This window comes from Alosa sapidissima, chromosome 4 (assembly GCF_018492685.1).
Source record: "Alosa sapidissima isolate fAloSap1 chromosome 4, fAloSap1.pri, whole genome shotgun sequence".
In the NCBI taxonomy this organism is placed as follows: domain Eukaryota; kingdom Metazoa; phylum Chordata; class Actinopteri; order Clupeiformes; family Clupeidae; genus Alosa; species Alosa sapidissima.
In genome coordinates this window covers 17,654,197-17,680,161 of record NC_055960.1, presented here as the reverse complement: position 1 = coordinate 17,680,161, position 25,965 = coordinate 17,654,197, and the positions used below count along the sequence as shown (strand labels likewise).

General features: G+C 44.1%; 2 protein-coding genes across 4 annotated transcripts; one reads left to right on the top strand and one right to left on the bottom strand.

Moving 5' to 3' along the window:
* The first annotated feature begins 347 nt into the window (after window positions 1-347).
* Window positions 348-12,373, top strand: LOC121706643. Its single transcript, XM_042088553.1, has 5 exons — window positions 348-684; window positions 3,416-3,642; window positions 6,087-6,198; window positions 7,850-7,945; window positions 8,608-12,373. Exons 1-5 carry the CDS (start codon window positions 640-642, stop codon window positions 10,270-10,272), a joined length of 2,145 nt encoding a protein of 714 aa, XP_041944487.1. The 5' UTR covers window positions 348-639; the 3' UTR covers window positions 10,273-12,373.
* A 775-nt stretch (window positions 12,374-13,148) lies between these two features.
* On the bottom strand, window positions 13,149-22,225 carry rbbp5 (retinoblastoma binding protein 5). Of its 3 annotated transcripts, none has more exons than XM_042088556.1 (14): window positions 22,059-22,225; window positions 21,538-21,563; window positions 21,242-21,414; window positions 20,531-20,671; window positions 20,011-20,173; window positions 19,568-19,677; window positions 19,360-19,479; window positions 18,529-18,682; window positions 17,558-17,629; window positions 17,137-17,254; window positions 16,473-16,542; window positions 15,809-16,050; window positions 15,297-15,503; window positions 13,149-13,540 (listed from the first exon to the last, which is right to left on the bottom strand). In XM_042088556.1, exons 1-14 carry the CDS (start codon window positions 22,075-22,077, stop codon window positions 13,488-13,490), a joined length of 1,668 nt encoding a protein of 555 aa, XP_041944490.1. In that variant the 5' UTR covers window positions 22,078-22,225; the 3' UTR covers window positions 13,149-13,487. The 3 variants fall into 3 exon arrangements, with proteins under 3 accessions (XP_041944490.1, XP_041944491.1, XP_041944489.1); XM_042088557.1 differs by having other exon boundaries at window positions 15,426-15,503; XM_042088555.1 differs by lacking the exon at window positions 13,149-13,540 and having other exon boundaries at window positions 15,011-15,503.
* Window positions 22,226-25,965: the final 3,740 nt, after the last annotated feature.

Here is a 25,965-nt window from a genome sequence, read left to right as displayed (position 1 = left end):
TCCCTCAATCTCCCACAGCCTGTGACCAGGCAGGTGTGTGTGTGTGTGTGTGTGTGTGTGTGTAAAGGCTAAATGACAGCTCCTATCACCCATCTCACTTCATCTAACTGACTATTGCAGTCAACCAATCATAATTGGTGTGTCTGTGAGCAAGACAGTGTGTTTAATGTGTATATAAGTGTGTGTGTGTGTGTGTGTGTGTGTGTGTGTATTGACAAAGGAGGGGGGTTCACGCTCCAGCAGGGCTACTATGCATCCTCTCAGAGGGGAGGCTATTGGGAGAGGAGGAGCCTGTGCACAAGACTGGCACAGAGGATGGGAGAGCACCAGAGAGAGAGAGAGAGAGAGACAGACAGAGAGAGAGGAGGAAGGGAAGCAGACCCAGAGTGAGGGAGAGCGAGAGCGAGCGCGGCTGTCACTGACAGGCGAGCGGCTGCTGCTGCTGTTCTTGTGGTGGAGCACAGCTACCGGAGCGAAGGGGGGGTGGGGATCGCTCGGCTACATCCTGAGCCTCCTCCACCGTACTGTAAAAAACCTGGTCCGCTTCGTTTCTCACCTTCTTCTTGTCTGGGTTCGGTCGTCTTTCTCCCGCACGCCGACTGGAACGGCGAACATTCCTGCTCATCTGTTGCCGTGGCAATGGGCTGCAGGCTGTCAGGGCCGTTGTACGGGGATGGAATGGGGGTGAGTACGATCTACCGTGCTGTCCTTTCGGTTTGAGCGATTGTGTGTGTGTGTGTGTGTGTGTGTGTGTGTGTGTGTGTGTGTGTGAGTGGGGATGGGTGAACCATGAGGGGGTTTAGGGGAATCTTTATGCTAAGGAGCCAAAGAGCTGAGTGAGAATGTGTGTGTATTTGTGCGTGGGTGTGTGTGCTTGTGTGTGTGTGTGTGTGTGTGTGTGTGTGTGTGTGTGTGTGTGTGTGTGTGTGTGTGTGAGTAGGTGTGAGTGAACCTTCTGCACTTCCCCTCTCAGCATACCTAAATATACATGTGGGTGAGGGTGTGTGAGTGTGTGTCACAGAGATTGGAGAAAAGCATGTGTGTGTGTGTGTGTGTGTGTGTGTGTGTGTGTGTGTGTGTGTGTGTGTGCCGGTATTCTCATGTGACCAAGACTTGACAATGACACAGACTGACAGCGCTGTTGATCCACCACAACCAAACTCCTCTTCCTCTCCTCCTTCATCCCTCTCTCCTCATCTCTCTCTTCCCATGTCTGTCTCCCTTCATCTGTCGCTTTCTCCCTCTCTTTCTTCCTCTCTCCCTCCCTCCTCCTGAAGCATAGCGCTTCGCTAGTTTCACTCCTGCTGAAGCCTATGGATACCCATCGCTTGCTTCTCCCACCTTCGCAGCACGTTATTTTACAGGTGCCATTTTATGGCAGTACGCCGGTGGTCCAAACAGCACACCACAGTGGTGGCATTCTATGTGTGTGTGTGTGTGTGTGTGTGTGTGTGTGTGTGTGTGTGTGTGTGTGTGTGTGTGTGTGTGTGTGTGTGTGTGTGCGCGCGCGTGCGTGCGTGCGTGTGTGTGTGTGTTGTGTGTGTGTGAGTGTGAGTGTGTGTGTGTGTGTGTGTGTGTGAGTGTGCACATGTACATGAACATGTGTGTTTTTTATTCTTAACATGAGTGCTTTAGTATATCTGTAAGGATATACTAAGTCTTAATGTAGTGCTGCCTTTGCGGTGCATCTAGCAGGGTTGACACACGCTCTGAACAGGCGCTCTCACGCGTGCGTGCGCGCGCGTGTGTGTGTGTGTGTGTGGGGGGGGGTTGCGAGCTGGGGGAATGGTAGAAGAACCACTGTAGCAGCAGGGAAGCCGTGCAAGGGCTCTGTGTGCTCGGCTGAGCATGTCCTGCTTGTGGGGTTAGCGTGTCATAAAAAATCACGGACAAAAAGAGAGCCTGAGATTATCTAGGCGTACAGACACACACACACATACACGCGCACGCATGGACAAACACACACAGAATGAATTCTGCATACATAGCCCACCTATGCCCATCCGCTCACACATTTGTCAACATCACAAAATGACGACACCCGTTTTTCCTGCAGTTTTACACATTAAGGCACATAAAACACACACTGACTCTCTCTCTCTCTTCCTCTGCCTCTCTGGGTGCGATATGTTGTCTCTGGGGCATGAGTCATGCCAGTGATGTACATTAGTTATGAAAATCCTGCGCGCTTGTGTCATTACAAGCGGGCAGCGCAGCGGAAGAGGCAGCTCGAGCCATCCGCCTGGAATCTGCGTTCCACTAAGGACACATTCCACTGGCATTCCCCCGGAGGAACCCATGGAAAGGTCGGCCTCCAGTGCTCTGGGAAAGACGCTGGTGACCACAGGCTTGCTGGTCCCCCTTTCAGGTGTGACGTACAGTTGCTTAACTCCTGGGCAAAACACAAAATCAAAATGGCCCTGGCTCAGAACTGTGGGATATATGGATCATGCATGTACACGTGTGTGTGCTCCACCAAGGGCTGGATGGAAAGGTTGAAAGGACCTGCCACTTGGGAGCACAGAGACGATACAGAGACGTGTGCTTTTATAACCACAAAATCAAGAGATAGACACAGATTCTGCTTCTCTGCTTTGTGGGGGCTTGCAAGGCCACTAGAATTTGATTTTAAAAAATGGTGACCTTACATCCCACTCTGATTCTAAATCACATGACTCTGATATCACAGATGGATGGAGAGAGATGGAATCAGTGCAGTGTTCCACAGAAAAAGGAAAAAACATCCCAGCGCAGTAAAGTGAAGCTTCATTCATCCGATCCAAATGGCTTTGACTTTGGAGCGGCCCCTGTTTTTCAGATGACACAGCGAGGCCTGTCTCTTCGATCATTCTGCCCCAGTACTGGGGACTTATTCCCAGTTTGGGCCGAGTGATTTATGGTTGATTCTGTGTCCTTTTTGCTCTTCACAGTACGAATGGAAAACATGCCTCAATGCTCCTATTTCTATGTTTAAACATATGAATATATGGGACATACTAGTTACTATGTCTGCTCATTCTTTTGTCTTTGCCCAATAGCCAGTGGTAAATTTCTTATTTGTACACCAAGTTTACTACAAAGGCCACTGCTTTCATGCTCCTTATTGCACCAGAGAATGTATGTTGATATTGTGAGATGTCATTGAAGACAATAGGGTTAAAGAAGGTGAAGAACATCCTCAGAGGTGACAGGTGAATGAGTGAATGAAAGGGTGGAGGGATGAGGAGTCAGATGTGGAAGACGCAACAGCTGCTACTATGCACCACTTTGCTGGCCTTTATCTTATCACTGGCATTCCATCCAGTGTTCCTGTCATTGGCGACACCTGAGATGGTGTTAGAAGTGACCCATGTGGTCTACTACTCTTCCTCTGCCAGAGGGCCTTATTAACTCTGCGCTCGCTCTTTCTGCTCAGGTCAGCAGCCGGGATCTCAGCCACATCCGCAAGAGAGACGCCCTGCGCATCCTGGCCAGCTATGAGCAGCCAATCATGCTGCAGATTGAAGGGCGGCGAGGCCGGGGCCTGCATCTGCACCGGACGTCCGACTGCAGCACGCAGACAGAGCGACCTTGGGACCCCCTCAGGGGGCTGGGCTGCGGGGTGGCGGCCACCATGCCCCGGAACCACCCTTACCCAGACAGGTGCGTCACCTGCACAACCACAGAGCTGCACAGAGGACTGTAACAGTCAGGTTCACAGCGATTCACAGTTAAGTACATTACGTATGAATGTACAGAGAAGTGCATCAACAAGACCTGTACTGAGGCATACATCATCTAGATACAGTGCTATACAAAGACGTACAGTATATCAGCTACACTGTAGATATGTAGGTGGAGGAAGATGTATATTATCTATAATTTACAAGGAGTTTACTATCACCTACACCGATTTACAAAGATAAATCACTTATATAGACATAAAAAGTGGTATGTATCATGGTGTGCATAGACAAAAAGCATCTAAAAAGAAAATAGGTGTAGACAGGTTCATCAGCTACTTAGCGGAGATAATACTGCTCAGCAAAGAAGGTATATCTCCTAAACTCAAGTGCTGTACATAGTCAGGTGGTATACATTGAGGTACAGTGCCTTCATAGAGAATAAGATGCGATACCACACAGACAACACAGACAGGTGTGACCCCTTTACACCTCCATAAAGTCACAGCATGTGAGGGCAGATCTATCACGAGAACAGGTATTCACAGCCTCATCACCAACATGCTGAGGGCTGCAGACGGGCATATTAGCGCTAACATTACACTGCACTGACTTAGAGGAACACACATTTGAGTACTCACACTCACACACACATGTACAGTACACAGGTATCTGGGCCACCTGCCCACCAGTTCACAGGTGCACACATCCACTCACACAGAGACGCCTACTCAGACAGGTGCATGCCTTGCTCTGAACAGAAGCCCAGACAGGTGTCTAGGTTAAAGTGTGAGTTAGAGACACATTACCGGCAAACCTACGCAGGCAGGCATGTTCCTTGAAAACTTTCCAAGGTACAGAGACAAGGGACTTGCGCCTACGGATAGATGTGTCAACTATGAGTGATATAACATAAAATACCATGTTTTCACAGATTTATGCTGATGACAATAAATCCACAAGTTCTCTTTCTATGACAAATCTCAACCAATGCTTACACAAATACATTTACAACAGCAAGAGGACAATATCATGATCTGTAGTGTAGGAATTCCCCTTTTGTATTTAGTTTTTACTTACTGGATACCCATTTAGCACCAAGGGGGTACCCAATTTGTACAAAACCGACAAAAAGGGTCATGCTTCCACGTGCAGTAACAATGTTACATAGTGCAATACCAGGTGGGCATCAGAAATGTTACAGACTACATTCTCTGCATTGTCAGTGTGGCATTATGTTAAGGTAAACAAATTACATTGTGGTGCTTTAAAGGATATGAACACTTATAATTGTAGTGAAAGTGGTTAATGAAAGATTTTTAAAATGTATAGACCCTTTCAACAAGGTAAACAAAAACAATGCTTGAACGTTCTATTTGGTTCCCAATCTACTTCCTCTGCATTAAGATAACATATGAAATGTTAAAACGGAAGCCTTGTGGGGCCAACTATGATGCTGATAATGGAACTCTCCTGAAAGGGTCTATAATTGATGATAGTCCTTTTCTTGGCAAACACCGCACTCTCCCGATTGTTCTCTTGTTTCTTTACTTGTGGGTGTGTGATCCAGGGAACTCATAGAAAATAACAGAATGGTCGCACTCCAAAAAACTTTTCTTTCTTGCTTTTAATCCATTCAGCAACAGGGGTTAATGAACAAACGTTTCGGCCTGATGGCCTTCGTCAGTGTGTGTATGTGTAAAAAAATGTATAATTGAAAATAAAACAGAACAACTAACTACCTGTAATCACAACCTGACATGACTAAACTATTGTGATAATAGAGAATAATAAATAGAGATAAAGAAATGACAGTATCTCTAAATGCTGGGTTAATTACCTACCCTTAATGACCACCGTTGTGCAGTAGATACCAAAACAGACCAGACCTAAAACACAAAGTACCATCACCATCGTTTCAACACAAATACATTCTGAAAACAGGAAAAATAGAGGAAAAAGTGACCTACTTTTGCATTCACCTGTGAAATCCAATTAAACATGTACACCCCCATCAGTTCAGGGAATACATCACCACAATCAATTATTAACAAGCACAACTTACATGGATGCAGAAATACATTTTGATTATACAGCACTACAGGAGTCTATTTTAGCAGCGTGTTGCGTACAGAGGGCTTATTTAACAGGCTCTATTTATGCCCTTTGTCATCTTGACACTTTTGATTCCAGGCGACTGCCTCGCCTCACCTAAATAGGTTGCTTCTATGTCGGTCTGTCCCTAGGTCAAGCCTTATTTTACACAGAGCAAAGAAAGAAGTCATTCTTTACCCAAAGTCTACAAGACATTCTGTGCTTTGTTGGACAGGCTTGTGTATTGGCCAGCGATGTGATGGTAAATAATCTTGCTATGGAAAATATGAATATTTCATGGCTAATTATTGGCTTCTTTCTTCCCAAAAGGATCTACTACAATCACATGAGCCTGCCTCGTGACCTGCGAGAGGGGGCCAGGTACGAGTACCTGCCGAACGCGCCACGAGACGTGGAGGACAGGCAGCGCCTTGAGTACCAGGTGAGAGGCAGTTACCATGACAATCCGAGTGCTGGGGATTGCTTCTTGATGGCTTCATTCGCCGCTGTTTCACTGTTTCGCTTCCAGAGTGGAGTGTGCCCTTCCGCCCACGGACCAATGCTTCCCTCCTACACACACACACGCACACACATTCAAAACAATCGTAAAGACACACGTACACAAACACACACACACCTGAAGCGGACGCAAAGACACACATAAGCAAAGACACATTCAATGGGAGCGCAAAGACACACACATTCAAAGCTAGCGCACACGAGCGCACACAAACACACACACACACACGGCACACCAGGTCCTGGAGGGTAAATGATTGCTGTGTTGCATGTGAGTCAGATCTCACTAAGGAAGGATGGGTTTTGAGACTCTGTTCACTTTCCTAATCACTGCAATTTACAACCTAACGAGAAGCAATTATGAGGGGATAAAAAAAAAAGGAAAATATTTTGATGTCAAACACCTCAGAAACATTGAATGAAGCACCCCTATTTAGAATTGAGTAAAAGAATGAAATGAATATTTGTGATTTGTAGTTCTGGTTAAGGTTACTGCTGTTAAGTAAAACAAAAGGCGTCTTTGTCGGTATATTAGTAAATAAAAGGAGATTCACAATATGGTTTCTTTTGCCCGACGTAGGGCGTAAGGACAGTTCAGAACTCCAAGCACTCAGCACTCACACAAAATCCTCTGTGCGCGATGAGGTGCAGCCTGCGTTTCCCTCTGAACAAATGCATTTTTCAAAATGGAGCGGTCTTTGCAGTTGGAGGAGCAGGGAATTATTCATGCCCGCTGCTAAGCGGAGAGCTGAAATGGAGTATCACACACACACATACACACACACGCTCACAAACACAGATTCAAACGTGCACACCAAAACACACACACACATACATACATACACACACATCCAAACTGTGCATACAGAAACACTCTCATACACACACACACACACAGAAGAATACAGTCATAAACAGAGCTCACGTGTATCGTGGGTGAAAATGGAGCAGCTTCTAATGAACTCCCCCTGGAGAGCATAAGGATACACTACACACACACACACACACACACACACACACACAAACGTGTGCGCGCGCGCACACACACACGCACACACACACACACACACACACAAACGCGCACAAACACACGCACGCGCACACACACACACACACACACACAATATCATTCAGAATATAACACTTCTGCTGCCTATTTATCAGACGACCTAAGCTGTTTACATTCAAGCACATCAACGATTGCTCATCGGTATACTCAAATCTCACAAAAACACATCTCAAAAACACATCTGAGTCTTGCATCCCTATGTATGATGTGAAAATCTGTCACTACAGTAAATTGCAGATTCCACTGTTTTCACATTATCTGTACATGAAGCTCATCAAGGCTAAGGACAAGCGATTATAATAAATGCTGTGTAGGCCTATACATAGTGTGCCATGTTATTCTCACATCATCAAAGGCTGTCTCTGACCCCGCCAGTCAAGATTATGCTGACAAATGTAATATGTTCATTATGTATATTATTTTATATTTGAATAAAAGTACAGACTACTGAAATGTGTCAGTTTCACTGAGGACAGTGATTAAGGGACGTGTTCTCTTTCTGCAGGACCCTCAGATGGCCAGCAGAGTGCCCCCAGGAAAGAACTGCTTAATTGGCTGCTGCAACACCAACCTGGAGGAGCCAAGCAGCTTCCAAAGCCAGGTAGCCTTTGCCCTAACAAGCATCACTCCCTCTGAGTGCCCGCTGGGGTAGGTGTAGCAGGGTGACACACAGTGACCGGTGAAGGTTGGGTGGCCACGTTTCCTGCCAATACTTGGGAGACTCTGCCAACCATTGGGAAGGCACTGCTAAAACACCCTCGAGCAAAGTAGCTGTGCACTCAGCCCTGTCAGGATTTTAAAAAGCTACAAAACTGAGTTTTATGTAAAGAAGTTATGCGTTGCCAGGCAACAACATAATACTATTCGGCCTGATGCTGTGGAGACCTCGGTGGAGTGAAATGGATCCTGTGCTGAATCACAGGAGCTTAGCCTCCAGTTTCATTATCCATTTGTAGTTTGCAACGCAAGCTATATTAGTTATGCCCCTCACTGAGAATGAATAAGAAAGGTAAAATCAACTTAAAAAGTCAAGGCATAAAAATACTAACATCACATGTTTGGAAATAATGATATGAAAATGTATAGAATGATAGAGTGGTGTGTATAAAACACACAAGTGAGAATATCTAAAATCCAGTTTTAACCAGTTTTACTGAGGTGTATTGTACCTTATCTGACTTGTAATAATAGAAATATTAAGAGCACATTGTAAGTGTTACTTCTGCTGGGATTTTTAATTCTGTGAACGTCTGTGCTCTTCAGACTGAGGATGAAGACTTTGTGCAAGACAAGCAGGTGGGCTACCTGCCCCTGCACCACGAGCTGGACAGCGGCCTAGGGTGGACAGACGGGAGCTTCCACCAGGGGGAGCTCTCGGGTGTGGAGACGGAGGAGGGCCTGGAGGAGTGCCACGCCCACATGGGAGGCGGCGGAGGATCCCCTTCCTCCGAGTCGTTTATCTCTTCCGAGCTGAGTGACTCAGGATTCTACAGCGTCAGCACGGGGGAGTTCCTCCGCTTCCAACGACTCCTGGAGAAGCGCATGCGCCTCTACAACGCCCGCATGCATCACCAGGGGGAGCTGTGTGCACGGGAGCGCCGCGACAGCCAGAAGTTGCACCGCGAGCTGGAGGCCATCCCCGAGGCCCTGACGGTCCAGCCACAGAACCACTTCGGACAGGCCGTAGACGGCCCTGCGGTCGGCCCGCGCGGCCTGTTCCGGGTGTCGTCGGTGCAGTTCCGGAAGGCGGAGCGTCCGTGCCTGAACCGGCACAGCTCCAGCAGCGGCTCGCTGTTCAACCCTCACGCCAGCCTGTCCACCTGCAGCACCCCGTCTGGCCAGCGGAGGCCGATGCCACCCCAGAGTGCGTCCGTGGGGACGCTGAGAAGGAGCCGGACTCTGCACCACCGGCCCCCGTCCATGGAGCCCCGGCGCCGAGCTAGCCATCCCTCGTCCCCCAACTACTGCAGCGCCACCTTGCACCACTGTAGTGACAGTGGCCGGGGCAGCGCGGTCACTCCGGAGTTCCCGCAGGAAAGAGAGCTGGTCCACTCGCATCCTGCCGACTTCGCCAATGTCATGCAGCCACATGCACGGATGGCCCCTCCTCAGGAGCACCACTACCCCACACACAGGGACCTGTATGGGGACCATGGCGCCAAGCCTCTGGCTGTCGAGTACCGCCAAGATAGCAGGCCGGATCAGAGTTACATCGCCGAGCTTGCAGCGGCACGTGAGCGAGAGCGAGAGCGAGAGAGGGAAAGAGAGAGAGAAAGGGAGCGAGAGCGGGAGATGGAAAGAGTGCGGGAACGGGAGCGAGAGCGGGAGAGGGAGCGGGCAGCCCGCTTCCACACCCTCGGTCACACGCCGTCCCAGTCGCAAGACATCCACGAGACCTGGCCTAAGCCGGCTGTGCGGCAGGGCTCGGTGAGCGGCGGCGGGCTCTACAGCACGCTCGAGGCCCACATGCCCGACCCCAGCTCACGGAAAGCCTCGTCAGGGAACCCGCGGGCGCTCCGCAACCAGCTCCTGCGGGACCGCGCCTCGCGGCTCGCCGACGAGCGCGGCGGCATGAGCACGGACGAGGAGAGCGAGGTGCGCACCGGCCGCTACTGGAGCCGCACCGAGCGGCGCGAGCACATGATCCAGAGGCAGCAGCAGCAGCAGCAGCAGGCACGCTCCAGCGGAGGCCCCTGCGGCCATGGTGGCGGTGGCGACGGCGGCAGCGGCATCAGAGCCGGGGTCCTGGGTGATGGACGCTGCAGCACCGTGCTGGAGCTCAGCCAGCGGAAGCTGAGCCGCCTGCGCAATCGCAAGCTTCTGGACGACTGGACAACGGTGGAGGAGCTACTGACGCACGGCACGCGGCTGGGCAGCGGGGAGGAGATCCTCTGCCCCAGCTCCCTGCTCACGGTCACCACTGTGTAGCACTTCTGGACACCTGTGAGAGTGAGTCTGTGTGCGTGTTTGTTTGTGTGTTTTTGTGTGTACTGCCTGCACCAAATATGGCTACCTCTTGTCCTTGGAATCAAAACACACTTGCAAAACACAGTGATGATAATATGATGATGATGATTATGATGATTTTGTCTATTGCAATCTAAATGTTACATTTTATGCTAGTGCTTGTTTTAGCTCTTGTTAGCAAGATCAGAGCGGTTTTTTGGAATTGGATTTTTATTAATATTCAACAATGATGACAATGAGGTGCATTTTTACCAGATGACTTAAGCAATAATGTGCTGCCAGGGTATTTTAAAATGAAAACTAAAACTATATATTCACTTGTACTGCAGTACATCTAAAACACCAACAAAATCAATCTAAATATATCTAGCACCTTGATCACTGTTGCACACTTTTAATGGTGGTAGTAGTAAAAACGTTAAATTATATTTAATCGATAATCAATATTTTACTTTAAATTTAATTCCATCCCCAAATATAAAAACTTAGCATCTTGCAAATATGCACGAGGCATTGCACAAACTCATTGTCTGGTTTCCTGTGGTATAACTGCAGTAGATTCCAAAAGGTATTTCGGGGAACACCAAAAGGTCAAACGCCCTGACATTTATCTCAAGCAAGACCATCATTACTTCCTCTGAATCACGACTTCATTTTCTTCAGGAAAAAAAGACAGCCTGAACTATTTTTCCAAACTGACTGGTGGACGTACCACTGAGACAGTAACTGGAGGGACTGCGGCTGATTCCTGAGTTGTAGCCTTATGGAGGAAACTTGACTGCGAGTGTGGCTCATTGGGGCAAACAGAGTGTTTTAGTGTTCTCTGTCAGAGGTTTTCCTTGTTTATTTGTTTTTAGGAGAGTTTAATTAACGTAACTGTGTACAGTAGTTTGAAAACGAACAAAAAAAGTATTTTTCTCGTGCAAATCACAATTGATGTCATAATAAGAAAAAAGGTACTTTTTTATTATTTGTAAAAAAAAATTAAATAGAAAAAGGAGTGATGCAACAATTTATTCTATGAAAAATAATTAAGTCAGAAGAATTTACACTTACGTTAGGTTACTGAACTTGCTGTGGTACAGTAGTCTTTGTTTTACATGTTTGCTCCTCCAGTAAGCTGTGTGCACTACTCCGAGGCACTTCTTATGAGACTTACCAGGGACACTTACTTAGGGGCCAATTTACACATCTACTTACTCATATTTATTGCAACACATTTGAATTTACAACATCTACAACATTTGATTATTTGTTGCATGTTGATATACCAAATATGAAAAAAAAAAAGAACATGAATTTTTGGCCAGAATATGGTACAGAAAATTTACTCTGTGATCTCTTGTAAGACTACCATCTACCGAAACTGTTATTTTCTTTGGGTTGTTGTTATGTTTTTCTGACAGTATTTCATGAATGGTAAGTTGATGCAGTGGGTGTTTGGCGTTACTTCCTGCGACTGTTTACATCATTCACACATACTATTTGTGGAACGCGGGCACACCTTGTTGCACTAAGAGCACTTGCAAAAGACACAATTTCTCACCTTCCACCAAGAGTGACTCTTATGTTTTGTTCAGAGGCAGAAAACAGAGTGAGCAACAGATGCATGTAGAGACAGAGAGAGGAAGACAGAATACAAGATCCTCACTCTCCCCGACACCAACCCCTCCGCCTTCCTCGGCCTCTTTAGGTGCACCACGTCATTTTCACAATGACTCAAGTGTTGTGAATAATGGATGAAAAAGACGGGATTTAGCGATGCTTTGCGCATGGATCAGAGGTGCCCAAAATAGCCCTTTCCTCTTCTTCAGAAAAAGAAAAAGCAACCCGCCCCTCCACACACCACCATACTCCTTCATCAGGCTCCAGGGCACGTCTTACTTAAAGTCTCCCCACTCTCTTCAGTCCCAATCTTCCCCCAGTCTATGTTGAGTTAACACTCTACATATCCAATCTGTTCCGACTCTCTCTGCTCTTTTGTAATGGCTTGTGTATCTCTTATTCTGAAACCAACGTCCCTTTTTTTCTTGGGGTATGATGTACATGTGGTTGTAATAAAGGTGAGATTTTAATTAGCTAAACACTGTGTCACTATTTCGGCGTGTCTCTTAAACAGAGAATTCCCTCATCCGCAGACACTTCCCCTACAAGCACTGCAAAACCAGATAAAACTTTTTACTTAAAAAAAAAAATTGTTTAATCATTTTTTGTTTTATGTTTTGGGAATGTGCATCAGGTAAAGAAGACCATACAAAATTCCATATCCTTTCAGGACACCAGCAGTACAAAGAAACTGACTTTCACGCCACTTATTTAGCAGTGGCGGATTTTCAAAAAAAATATTCCACACCTTTGACTACATGGCATGCCATCTCTCTCTTCACTTTAACTTAAGATGAGGATGCCATCCAGGGACATATACAGTATTTAAGACTTTGACCAGGAAATGCCATCTCGGGCAGGATGCCGGATCTCTGGTTGCGTAACTGTAAAAAGCTCTATGAGGTGCCAGTGAGGCATGCTGATGAGGACTGAGGCGAAATATCAAGACAGGCGTAAGGATGGCCAGCTGTAAGACCACATTTAGGACCATCTGTGAGACATTTCATCAGTGTGCGGTCATGTGCTCCAATCAGCTAACTGCCTGGTAACAGCTTATACCTGTCTATGCATTTTGCTATTCACAGACTGGTGCGTTGTTCATTTCCCCCAAAAGCCATGTGTAGCTGCTGTTTAGTGTTTCAATTAATAGAATCCTGGTTTAGCTGGTGAGCAAACAAAAATAATGGATTATCAATTTTAACCAAACAGTCCCTTCAAATCGATCAACAGGGTTAAGACACCACAGGAAATAGGGTAGCCTTTATTCACTAGTCTACTTGAGTCGACTGATATATACAAAACAAAAGGAACATAACAAATAGAGAGGATACAAAATGGAATCCAATGGAGGAAAAGCACAAAATGGAAACCAAATGACAGAAATGTCTCTTCATCATCACCACCTCACTCTGCTGGTAGCAGCGTTGCCGTGGAGATTGTTGCTGTGAGGCTTTTGTGTTCCTCTGCTGCCACTGTCTGGTGAAGACCAGCAGAGGCAGTGAATGAGTCACAAAATGGCTCCTTCACTTCTGAGGCCAAAAAGGCCGCAAGGGGGCGCTGTTTCTTCCTCATTAGTCCAAGCCTTGGACGTCATGCTGTTTGTAGGACGGTGTAACAAGATTACCTATAAAATGCCATAAATAAAGTTAGACATGCAGAATTAACATGCGCTCTGCCACAGAACAAACTTGGTTATCAGATCTTACCTTTTTTTGAACTTGGTAATGGAAAACATGCTCATGGAAAACATGCTCTTTCCAAATTGGCTGCCTACACAGCTAACGTGTACTGAAACCTGTCACATCTGCTTGGGTCTCTAAAAGTAGACTTCTACTAAGTTGAATTTATAAGAATTAGAATGTACCAACAGCTGTACAGGTGTAAAATGACGCAAACAAATATTACGACTCCTGTATGTAGTCTACTTCCAATCACTATCACATATGTCCATCTACACTACCTCCCTGGTAAGACCAGACATACATTTACTATATGAACATAATGCTGGCTAAAATTGAGATGGGGGCATTATGGGAACTGGGCCAGGCTGCTGCAGTAATTAACAGGAATAGATCTCATCAGTCGCTGAGCTTTCTGGATGAGTCTAAGAATCTGGAAATCCAGGATAAGTGTATTGTTGATGCTACGACTTGGAGTGCAAAGTCTTACATCCACAATCGTTTGTCAAAAATAATTAGCACTCCTAAGTGCTAATTCTACTTGCAAATGTTGGTTAAGTAGGGCTGGATTGCTGTTATTAGCAATAGCACCAGAACTCCAGTGAATCAAAGACAGAGGTTCTGTAATAACTTGTTTAGCTCATGCAGATAGTTTTATGTAACTGATTCTGCATGTGCTAAACTTGATTGAGAACTGCCCCATCGCCAAACCATGCATTTTCAAACAGGGTTCATTTTTGGTGAATTGAGTTGAATTCAGCTCTGAGAAATCAATATGAGCCGTTAAAAAATGTAATTAAGAAAGATTTACAACGGCCCCGGCCAAGGCGCGACTGGCTGGGGCACCTGCACCATACGCTGGCGACCCGGGTTCGATTCCCGCCCCGTGGTCCTTTCCGGATCCCACCCAGACTCTCTCTCCCACTCGCTTCCTGTCATTCTTCACTGTCCTGTCATTAAAGGCATAAAAAGGCCAAAAAAATATACTTTAAAAAGAAATTTAAAAAAAAGAAAGATTTACAATCCATTTTGGAGTTGGTAATACACAAAGCACCAAAAAATATTTCAGTTAAGTCCACACACTAATACTCCTAGCGTTTTGATCTGGGTGTATGTGTCCGCACGCACGCACGCACGCACGCACGCACGCACGCACGCACACACACACACACAGGCCTGGGGAAGAGCAAAGGCAAGAGCGGAGCAGGAAGGACAAGGAGCAAGCAGGAAGTAGACAAGACCAAACATAGAAAATGACAGAGCACACAGGGCGACTCGCTCCTGGTTTATCCAGGCAAAATTCTAAATTGACCACCATGATCCCCCTTAAAAACGGACCCCAAATTAGTTCAGGAGAACACAGAACCCCCTAGAACACACACAGCATAGAGGGAGCTGAGAGAACACCTGTGTTCTCCTTTTACATCGTTATTAGGATTTTTTTGATTGCACGTTGGCTCTGGTTTCCAGTGAGAAAGCGCAAATCAGGCCCAGTCAGTCAAGTCACGGGGGCCAGTGGTTACAAAGCTTTGGGTTTGAGTGGCAGGTGAGGTGGCGCAGGCTCACTGGCTGTCTGAGGGAAGTGGGCAGGGGTTTTTGTCAGAGGGCAAGCAGCTAGCGGGTGAAGCTTTTGCTGGGCAGGGCTGGGGAGTGGGGGATGTGGAGCTGGTGGTTGGTGGTGGGGCCGGTCTGGGTCCTTACCTGACGCTGCCAGGCTAGACTCTGCCTGTGCTCTGCCCTTCATGCCCACGCCCATGCCCGCTCCGTCCAGAGGGTACCCCCTGTCCCCTTTGTAGAGTTTGGGCCTAAAGGCAGAATCTTTCTCTTTACCTTTGGAGCCTTTCGGCCGGCCCGCGGTCTTCTTCTTAGACTTGCCATCGCCCTTCACACCCAGCAGCGGGTGCACCTCTGTAGAAAGACAGGCAGAGACACACAACGCAGGAATGAGTGACAGAACGGAGAGACGCAAAGAAAGGAAGATAGATAGAATGAAGAAAAGAAAGACAGAAAGAAAAGTAAAGAGAAGAAAGAAAGAAAGAAAGAAAGAAAGAAAGACAGACAGACAGAAAGAAAGAAAGAAAGAAAGGACAAAAAGAAGATAGACCATGGAACTATTTATGACAAGACAACCAAAAACAATTCCACTTCTCTGGAATGTTCTGGCCTTTGGCGCCAACGTGTGGCATGTCTGTGCAGGAGTCTGAAAGACTCACCATCACTGGGGACGCCCTGCAGCTCAATGGTGGTGGTGCGGGCCTTCTTCTTGGGCGGAGCGCCGTCCAATGACGGCTGGCGCTTCTTGTCTCCCGAGCCTGTGTGTACAGTGCCATCTTCGGCGGAGGCGGTCTGACCCGCAGCGTCGGGTGGGGGGCCAAACGGATTCTCCTCAGGGTCCTCCACCTCTGGAGCAATCGGCAGGTACAGCAGGGCCTTATAGTCCTCCAGCTCCTCATCGCTAAAACAACAGCAAAGAGAAGTGGTGTTGATATGGAAGCATTTTTTGTTTCTAGACTAACTGAAGGACCTGGTAGAGAGGTAAAATCTGATATCAGGTTGTTGAGGTGAAGACTGATTGGGCAAAATCAAATCTGTATATGAGAGGTATTGCTATACATAAAATTTAAGTGATTTCGCAATCCAACGCTTAGTTTCCTCCATTTCCCTGCCTTTGACCTTCGGTTACATTTGTTTATATTTTTCTAACAAATATTTAACAACAAATCTATTTCGTCCACTTCAATAGAAATAATCATTATTAAGACCTTAACCCCCTTCTCAGACCAACGTTAGGATATGTGGTCATTTTGTCTATTGACCTCACACCAAGGACAGCAAAGCCAAAAGCCACAAGAAGCTCACAGGCCCACCCACACCCACCTGCTGCAGAACGCCACGATGGGGTCCACCGTGGTCACGTCCACCTCCTCGTCTTCCGCAGCATCCGCACCTAAGCCACACCAGGAGGGGAGAAATTCAACAATAAGTTTGTTAGTTTAGCATACAGGTAGGTGGTGAAACCTGCTGGGCATTTCTGCCTGACGCACCTCCACCGGTGGCTAAGAGATTAAGGACTACTTAAGGTGTACATGTTAAGGAACACTACAGAGGGCATGCATGGGGCATCAGCTGGAGACCACTCCTAATAATAATAATAAACATGATTTTAAGACTCCACTAAATACTGGAAGCGTTTAAATAAAAAAGTAAACAGAAGCTGAAAAACACTTCCAGAGGTGGGTTCAAATTCAGCAAACAGTGGTGAACATTCGTGGCAAATAAGTTTTCTTTCTTAAAACATTCCATTGCAACGGTAACACTTAATCCAGCTAATGTCCAGATCCACTGTATGTTTGTGGAAAACTACCTCCTCAAACTGTTTGCGAGTGTTCGCAAACGTTCGCCGAGAAATTCAGGCAAACAGAAAACTGTTTGCAAACGTTCACCTATGTTTGCAAATTTGAACGCACCTCTGGACTAAAAGGATAATTTGTCACACGTGTTTGTATGAGACCGAGGTTGTTTGGGAGTCTGTCAAATTTACCTGTCTGTTCTGGTTCACTTTTGTCCTCATCCTCAATGTCAAATTCAGACTCCCTCTCTTCATATTCAACGTTCTCATCCAGCTCTTTAAAGTCTGGGGCAAAGGCACTCCAGTTTTCCTGAGGGGCAATCATAGTTCAGACCACAAACCAAAACATAAAACACAAATCATTAAGCGTCAGACACTCCTTACACCATATGCTCATTAAGTCTTATTCATTAAGATTGCAATATGCTTTCAGAGCAAATCAGTATCTTTTTATATTCCATCCATGTCTTATAATGGAATAATGCACAAGCTCAGCAACACCAGGCAAATGTTAATAAAGTGAAATGAAAAATTAATTTGATTAAATGGTGTATGCGGAATCAAAAGTCTTTCAAGGGCATGTTTCAGCCGCTGACCATTCTGTCTCACTTACCACTTGGTTCTGGGCCCAGATGGACACGACCCCACTGGAAATGGAGGCAATTATCGGCCGGACCGGATGCCACTGTACAGTTTCACAGAGAAATGTGGCCAATCAACTCATAAGCACATACAGACAGCACAGCCACCATGGCTTTAGTAGTTCCAATGGCTGATGGTTTGGTTTAGTATTAGGGCTATTCCACGCAAAACTGTCACATCCATAACGCCAACACAATGCCATGGTATAAATTAGTTGCCGTTATGGACGTGACAGTTTTGCGTGGAATTGCCCATTAGTAACAAAACATGTACAAACTTAATATTCTAATATGACCTTGCACTGTACAGTGCTGATATTTCTGTACTTTATACTGAAAGGGTTTAAAGCTATCCCAGGTCTATCTCCAGCACCAAAAGCATTATCAGCAATCCCAATTGTTAATTTGATGTGGTTACAAGCATATGGTACATACAGTATATATGAAGAATTCAGAGGCAAAACCCTCTAAACGCCACCTTCATCAAAAATGACATGACAATGGTGAGTAAATATTCCACACATAGTATACGTTAATCAAATGATTTTGCTTCAAAAGCTGCTAAATACCACTCTCTTTCTGGTCTGAAATATCGATTTGTAGGAAAAAAAACCTGGTAAGGAGCCTGATAAAAAATGCTCATTTAAAAGAACAGTGGTCAGATGGATTTAGAGGGTTTTGCATCTGAACTCTTCATATGTCTCTTTCACTGACATATAAACAGCATACTGTATCTACATATCTATATGGAATGACCTTAATTTTACACTCTGATCCCATTTTACACCCTGATCCCTTCTAATTCCTCCCAGTCTCATTTTGAGGAGTAATGGCTATTCAGGTGACAATGTTGTTTCATTGTAATGAGGTCAGTGTTACAGCTGACATGTAACACCTTCCAAAACACTTGCTCAGGACTTTAGCCCTGTGCTTCCTCACTCACCGCTACATCTAAGAGCAGCTCGCCTCGTGTGCCGTGCAGGATCTTGACCAGGTTGCCAATACTCTTCTCCCAGATGTAGAGGGCGTGCTGCCTGGCGGAGCCGGCCACTATGTATTCTCCATCGCCAGAGAAACAGCACCGTTTCCACGGCGTCCTAAGTAAACATGAGGAGCAATAGCAGGTCATACAAAGCACTGAGGATGTCTGTTGCCGTTACAATAAAAAACAAAATTGTCTTGCAAGTATTGCAAGTGAATGATTGCTGTTGACTGTTTGCTGAAATAAATATTTATCACCACCAGAATTAAAACCTGCATTCTGTATCTATGACTACATTTACATGCACTTCAGAATCCCGGTTATGAGGCCTATGATTTGATTATATTCAGGATATGGTGTTTACATGAACACAGAGAAACCTGGTTATTAATATCTCTGTATGCACAATGAATAAACGGGGACTAAGGTGTATACATGGAACTGTATCCCAGTTTCTTTTTAGAGTACTCCATCTAGCATAACCGGGTTACTCAAAACCGGGGTTCTGAAATCAGGATATGATGTTTACATGCGCAAATACAAAACCGGGATACTTCAAAATCCTGATCATAACCGGGATACTGAAGTGCATGTAAAGGCAGTTTATATCTATTACACTAGCTGAAATATAGACTTACCCACCTTTATGCCAGGTCTAGTTATCTGAAAGCTATTCACTTCCATAATATCCATGGCTACTTTCACTTGTCTGTTCGTATGCACTTTTAATGGTGTTTCAATACATTTTCATTGTGTTTCAATCATACACCCACTCAAAAAGGCCCTCCTCACCTGTTCACCAGGTCCTGTAGCTTCTGCATGGGTTCTGGTTCGCCGTCCCTCCCACAGGTGAGAATCTCCCGCCCATCATACACTCTGATGATGCGGTCTGCTGTGTTTATGAGGAAACAGCTGAGGAGAAGGAGGTAAAGCTTTTACTGCAGATGGATCCAATTCACAAGAACAATGATATTAGTGTCAGTTGTGAGGTTTCCCTTACCTGCCTTTGCGTGCAAACTCTATCGATTTAATGGCTGTCGTGTTGCTAGTGCCCGTGGTTACTCGGAATGATGCTACAAGATCCTGGGTGTTTGTGTTCAGAACGAGAATCTGTATGAAAACAAAACAGAGTGAAGGTCGGTCGCATGACTGCTTTATCAAAAATGCAAAATGTTTTGAAAAATATCTTTGTTTTTCCAATTCTTTTACATCAATAGTCCTATACCAGGAACTACAGATAAATACATGCGGAAGGCTACATGTGGTGTGTTTATATCAAGTTGTTTTTTTCTTTGGCCTCCCTGTCAATATAGGCAAATACGTTTTGCCAAGCTAAAAGAGACCGGTGTGTTTAGAAGGCAAGTGAAGAACAAAACCAACGATGTTCAAAATTACCTGTAACAGGACAGAAACAGAGCTGAATCAGACAGATTGCAGACTGACCTTTCCTTTGGCATTGCCTGTGTAGATGTACTCCCCCCTTCGATCGAATGCAGCCACTACATTAAGGTCGGAATCGTCGTCCACAGGAAGAACCACATGTTTCGAGTCTGACAATGTGAGTAACACAGGGGCCGACTTCATGGGACATACAAGGACTTTGTCTCTGAGAAAGGGAAGCACAGTATGTGATCAATTAAATGAAGGACGATTAAAAAACGAAATCAACACAACTGCTGAATACAGGTATGAATACAGGTTGGGGCAGTAATTAGTTTATTCAAAGCACCAATTACTCTGTAGTGCCACAGAAAACATACAGTTGGAAAAAATCTATTTATAGTTGTTTATTTAAAAGTGAGGTTAAGCCCAGGGTCCCTGTAAAATCGAGAAGCCTTTCCTGACAAATAAAAGGATGTTTATTTCCACATGAATACATATTAGCAGCAGTAAACGAACATCACACTCATACTCAAAACATGTCAACACATTTTCATAAATTACATCATATGAAATAACTCACTGGTCCCTGGGGTGGAACTGGAGCTTGAGAATGGGCGAGGGGAAGCGAAACCTCTGGTCACAGTCCCCCGTAAGGACATCCCACAGGGAGACAATATTATCTGTAGAGGCGCTGACTAGTTTGTGACCATCTCGACTCCAACTGTTCAACATATAAGACAGCAAGCAGCATAAGGGATTAGGAGGGAGGGAATAATGTCAGGTGCATTATAAACAGGACAATAGCAGTCCTGCAGCCAAAAGATTAGGTATATGTCTACAAATAAAGGAAGGTCATTTTCATAGGACTAAAATGGTATTTGGGGGAACCTAGTAGGAACACGAAAGTCAATAAGGGAACATGTTTGTCTTCCTTCCCATAAAGTTTAAGCTGGCTATAAATAATGCTTTTAATGATATTAATGCCAAAACATTGCTTCACAAATAATGTTTTTCAGGCTGTAATATGGAAGTACTATCAAGGGCAGAAAAAATAAGTATTTACAGGCCTTGGTTTTGGGACTGATTAGTGATATAGACAATGTTTGAACTAAATGTGCAGATGTGCAGAAACAACTTTACCTGACCCTTGTCATCTAATTTCTGTTTCTATATGTCACACTTGTTTGTTCCCTATACCGGTATTAACTATTGCTACATTGAATGACATTTTAGTTGGTGTCTTCTCAATTAGTGCACTTGTACACAATCGTGTACCTGTAAACATACTGACCTTAGTGAACAGACTGGATGTATGTGTGCGCTTATGATTTTGGCAATGCCCCGTGTAAGAAAGTCCCAAATGACAATACGGCCATCATTGCAGCCGACGGCCAACAGTGTGCCCCAGCGATTGAAGGTGCATGTAAGCGCCATACTGATGCAATCAAGGGTGCCATCTGCCTCCTGTTATTCAATGTAAACAAAAGTTTTTAGGAGACCAAGAAGAGTCAGCTTAACCTTAAAAGTAATAAGTAGTTTCACATATGACCAGTTTTGTTTTTCCAAGTTCACCAACTTGGTGCTTACCTCGGGATAGTTCTGCCCGAAGGACTCTGGAAAAGAAAAGAACATGATCAGAAATACTAAAATAATGCTACTATTAAAGTATAAATAAAAAAATTGCGCCTTACTCAGGACAATAACAAATATGTATCAAATAAACTACACTCTAACTAGCTTAATTATAATAACAAAATAGATCTACTCCGATGCAAGCAAGTGATCATCATTCCAGTGACAGTTCTAACGTTAGACAACACAAAACATAACATTAAAGTTGGCCTTGACGGTTTATCATAGCTATTTAATGAGTGGTTGTTTCAGAAAGATCACAAATGCATTGTTTTAATCAAAGAGACTGTAAACTTTAACCCAAAATAGCTACATAGTGCAATGCCGATTTCTTAAATTTGGTGATGATTGGCAGGGTAATTTTTCATAAACGGTCGTTAGCGTGCTAGCTGGCGTAGTTATCTGCTAGCTACAATAACTAGTTAGGATTCATACAATCGCAGATACAATTCCAAACATAACAGGAAATATATTACCGAGCAACTCCAGATTCATCGTGGAATACGATCCAATAACAAAAAAAGAAAAATATTCTTAGAAACGCAATTTAAAATCCCAGTCGCATAATCAGTAATAATTCAACCATACAGAGAAACTAGCATAGGAAACTAGCCAGCTACTAGCGCGACTGGCGCCTGCTGAAACGAAGGACCCCAAAACAAAACCAGAGACTATGCCCAAACCAAAACCAAAACATTTTCTCTGATTTAGCAAATATATCAGGCGTGTATACATTTTCATACATTTTAATCTGTCGTTCAGCATTAATGAGCTTGATGTAATATATTTGTTGTCTATGTAGACATACAGGCGTATGATAGGCAGCTTTTTCCCATATAGTGAAAAAGCATAGGGTAGGCTCATAGACAAAAGATATAATAGGGTAAAGTTAGGCTACATGCTTTTACTGTCTATGGGTACATAGTTATGCAGTCCACATATACGTTTTTTAAGAAGCTGACAACGTGTTAGTACATTTTAGTAGGCTATGAACATGCTATTCTAGGCTTCATTTGACATCAGATAGGCATATTTTTTCAGATATGATTTTCAGGCTATGAATGAACAAACCACTCTTTAAAAACCTTCAGAGGATAGCCTACAAAAATAAAATTGAAAAGTTTGGTTCATGTAGGCTATGTGCCAGGCTACACTGTAAACAGTCAAAATACTTGAAATAGGCAAATTATTTAATTTAACATAACTTAGGCTAATCATCGAAAAACAAAACGAATAGGCCTAGTTTAAAAAGAAACTCAACTTTTGAATGTTATTGGCTATCCACCCATGATCATTTGCAATAACATTAAAATCATCAAACTTACGCCTACCTATATGTGTTTTCAATAGTTTAAATACAGTAGCCTATGTTTTGTTAATAATATACACTAGCCAAATTTTTCAATGTGCTGGCTGCACTGAAGTACTGATAGACATAGGTAGGCTACTGGTTTGTGCCTTACATGCTTTATGCCCAACTGTGTTGTATGTCTTTGTCCTCCCTGCTGAAGGCAGTTCGATGTAGCCTACTGCTATCTGCTACTGCCCATTGTTCAGTTATGAGAAATGCACAACACAGTAGGCTAGGCCTGTCGCTCCTTGATATGCAAGATATGTTTACAAAATGTCTTGTCTTGGATCAAACCTAAATACTTGAATTCTGATATGCAAATCAAATAAGCTATATGTTTTAGTTTGAATTGATTGAGTAGATCTAGATTAATCTTTTTTAGGTGGGCTAATTACATTTCCTTAAATATGTAGTTTGTAGGCTACTAGTATTTTACAGACCCGAAGTGGAGATTTCTGGCTCAGGGTTAATTTGTTGACAGTATTTTCAGATTTATGGAGCAATCAAAGGAAATATCCAAAATTCCCTCTGTAAATACATTTCACACACATGTATATTTTAAATGCCTTTTTGAAAATCCCAAAAACTATCACTAGAATGAAGAGCATTGGTTTAATCATTCCACCAGTGAGGAATTACAGATGAAGAGAGTCTTGACTGTGACCTCTTAATGTTGGGCCGACACAGTAGACACTCATAAGACCATTGCAATAGGCAAGAGAGGGGGCATAAAGCTGGATTATAGAATTAAAATAACAAGGTGCGGATCCAATTAAGTGAGTGTCCTGTAGACCAGAGTGAGGGACTTGAGTAGGCTATAGGAAGGCAATAAAGAGTAACAGAAAAGTTGTGTTTCTTCTTTGGCTGATTAAAAACCAATGTGATAATCAAGTTCGGAAAGAACCATGGCCTGCACAAGAAATTGTGTGCACCATAGTGTCATCTGCAAACTTGACAATGGTGTTAGAGCCATGTACAGATGTGCAGTCTAACAGACTGGTCTGTTGGTTAGGAAGTCCAGAATACAGTTACAGAGGGAGGTACTGATGCCCAGTTCACAGAGTTTGGTGATCAGTTTGGAGGGGATGATGGTGAATGCTGAACTGAAGTCAATGAACAGTATTCTCACATAGGTGTTGCTATTGTCAAGGTGGAACAGGGCGGAGTGAAGTGCTGTAGAGATCCTCTGTGCTTCTGTTCTGACGGGCGAATTGGAAGAGTTCCAGTGAGGGTAGTAAGCAGGCCTTGATGTGGGCCAGGACCAGTCTCTCGAAGCACTTCATGATGATGGGGGTGAGTGCAACTGGACAAAAGTCATTAAGGCTCTTTGCAGTGGAGTGTTTTGGCACCGGCACAATGGAGGTGGTTTTAAAGCATGCAGGGACGGCTGCCTGGGCTAGTGACAGGTTAAATACAGTATGTCAGTTCAAACCTCAGTCAGCTACACAGCACAGGCCCTTAGGACCGGGGATGCCATCAGGACCAGCAGCCTTACATGCATTAGTCCTGCTCCTTTTGGGAGATGCAGTATGGGTTTATCCATACCACCCATGGGTTTTTAACATTTGCTCAACAGGGTTTGGAAAACAACAAAATACTGAAGTCTGTTGCCTAACTAACTGAAAATAATGACATGGACAAAATCTTAAACTACACCAGGTTTGAACACATGAGTACAATGTTTGGACAAAAATTACATAGTTTACCTAGTAGTGTGTTGCACAACCTTTAAAGGCAATCACTGCCAACAAATGCTTTCTGTTACACTGAATGACAGGTTCTGTCTGTTTTGCCAATTCTTCCTGCCTTATATGCTTGTTATTTCTGATCTCCCCAGACAACTCTTTTTGATTGCTCTAATAGTCCATGTTCATTTTGGTACACTTTCTTTAGGCTTACTGGCTGAATAATCTGTAATACTTATTAAGGTGACCTTAGTTTGAAATATCATAATGCAATATTCTATACATTTAGGGTATACCTATCAGTCATGGCCATGTTGGAATATCTAAAATAAACAACAAATTATCTCTTTTCAAACTTTCTGTTCTTTACTATTTGTTATATGTTTACAGCTCTCAAATAGCTTTGAATTGCATCATTTGCTAATCACTAAATAAAGAAATGAAGCATTCTTTCAATAACCTGAAAGCGTAGAATTTTATATTTTAAATTAATTTAGCCTGTTATAGGCCTCACCTAGCCTACAGTTGGTCAGGAAGCTAATGAATTTGTTGGTAAATTCATAGCTTCCTAGCTTCCTGACAAACTGTAGGCTAGGTGAGGCATAGGCTAAATTAATTTAAAATATAAAATTCTATAAAATTACTTTTGTTTCAGATATTTAAAGCATTATGCAATTACATAGATAGATAGCCTAATGTACATTTGATAGGCTAAGCAGTTTGCACGGCTTCACTTGAAATCATTAATGCACAGCACAGAGCGGTGATACGAGCCTAGTTGCAGTTATTTGAACGATCTATAAGGAAACTGTGGCCGTGAGATTCCAAATGGTGCCCATACAGTTCAAAAAGCGGGCACCCGTGATCATACGGGTATTTTCCACGGCGACCTATCATTTTACGATAGGGCGGGGTTTCAGTCGGTGAAATATACTCTCTAACTTTATAAAAATTGAAGTTGAATCAATTTCAAGTGAGCGGATGTCGTTGAAACATTAAACTTAAATGTATTTTGTATTCAAAACACCCCATAAGTCTTTAAAAAGTGCTTTGTATACACGCCGCATAAACGTGAGGCGCAGTTCGTGCGTCACATCAGAATCGACCAATAAGATTTCTGCTTTTCTAGGTCTTGTGTTGGCACAGTTGAGCAAGGGAGGCACGATTTGTATAGATATAGCAAAGCTAGATATACACGTTTCGAGAAAGTGTTGATTAAACACCCGTGCCATTTAATTTTGTGCATTTTAAATGTTAATATGTCTTTGTGTGTCACCGACACAGTGGTCATGTGAATGAATATTAAACTGTAGGCTTAGGATAACTGATTACCTTAGATCTAGAATA

Excerpts from the sequence above, each read along its gene's own strand:
- LOC121706643 (XM_042088553.1), top strand. The coding sequence starts at position 640 with ATGGGCTGCAGGCTGTCAGGGCCGTTGTACGGGGATGGAATGGGG. Across the intron at positions 685-3,415 it reads TGTACGGGGATGGAATGGGG|GTCAGCAGCCGGGATCTCAG; the intron begins GTGAGTACGATC and ends CTTTCTGCTCAG. Across the intron at positions 7,946-8,607 it reads CAAGCAGCTTCCAAAGCCAG|ACTGAGGATGAAGACTTTGT; the intron begins GTAGCCTTTGCC and ends TGTGCTCTTCAG.
- rbbp5 (XM_042088555.1), bottom strand. Across the intron at positions 19,678-20,010 it reads CAGGCAATGCCAAAGGAAAG|ATTCTCGTTCTGAACACAAA; the intron begins GTCAGTCTGCAA and ends GTTTTCATACAG. Across the intron at positions 16,543-17,136 it reads AAGTGAACCAGAACAGACAG|GTGCGGATGCTGCGGAAGAC; the intron begins GTAAATTTGACA and ends GGTGTGGCTTAG.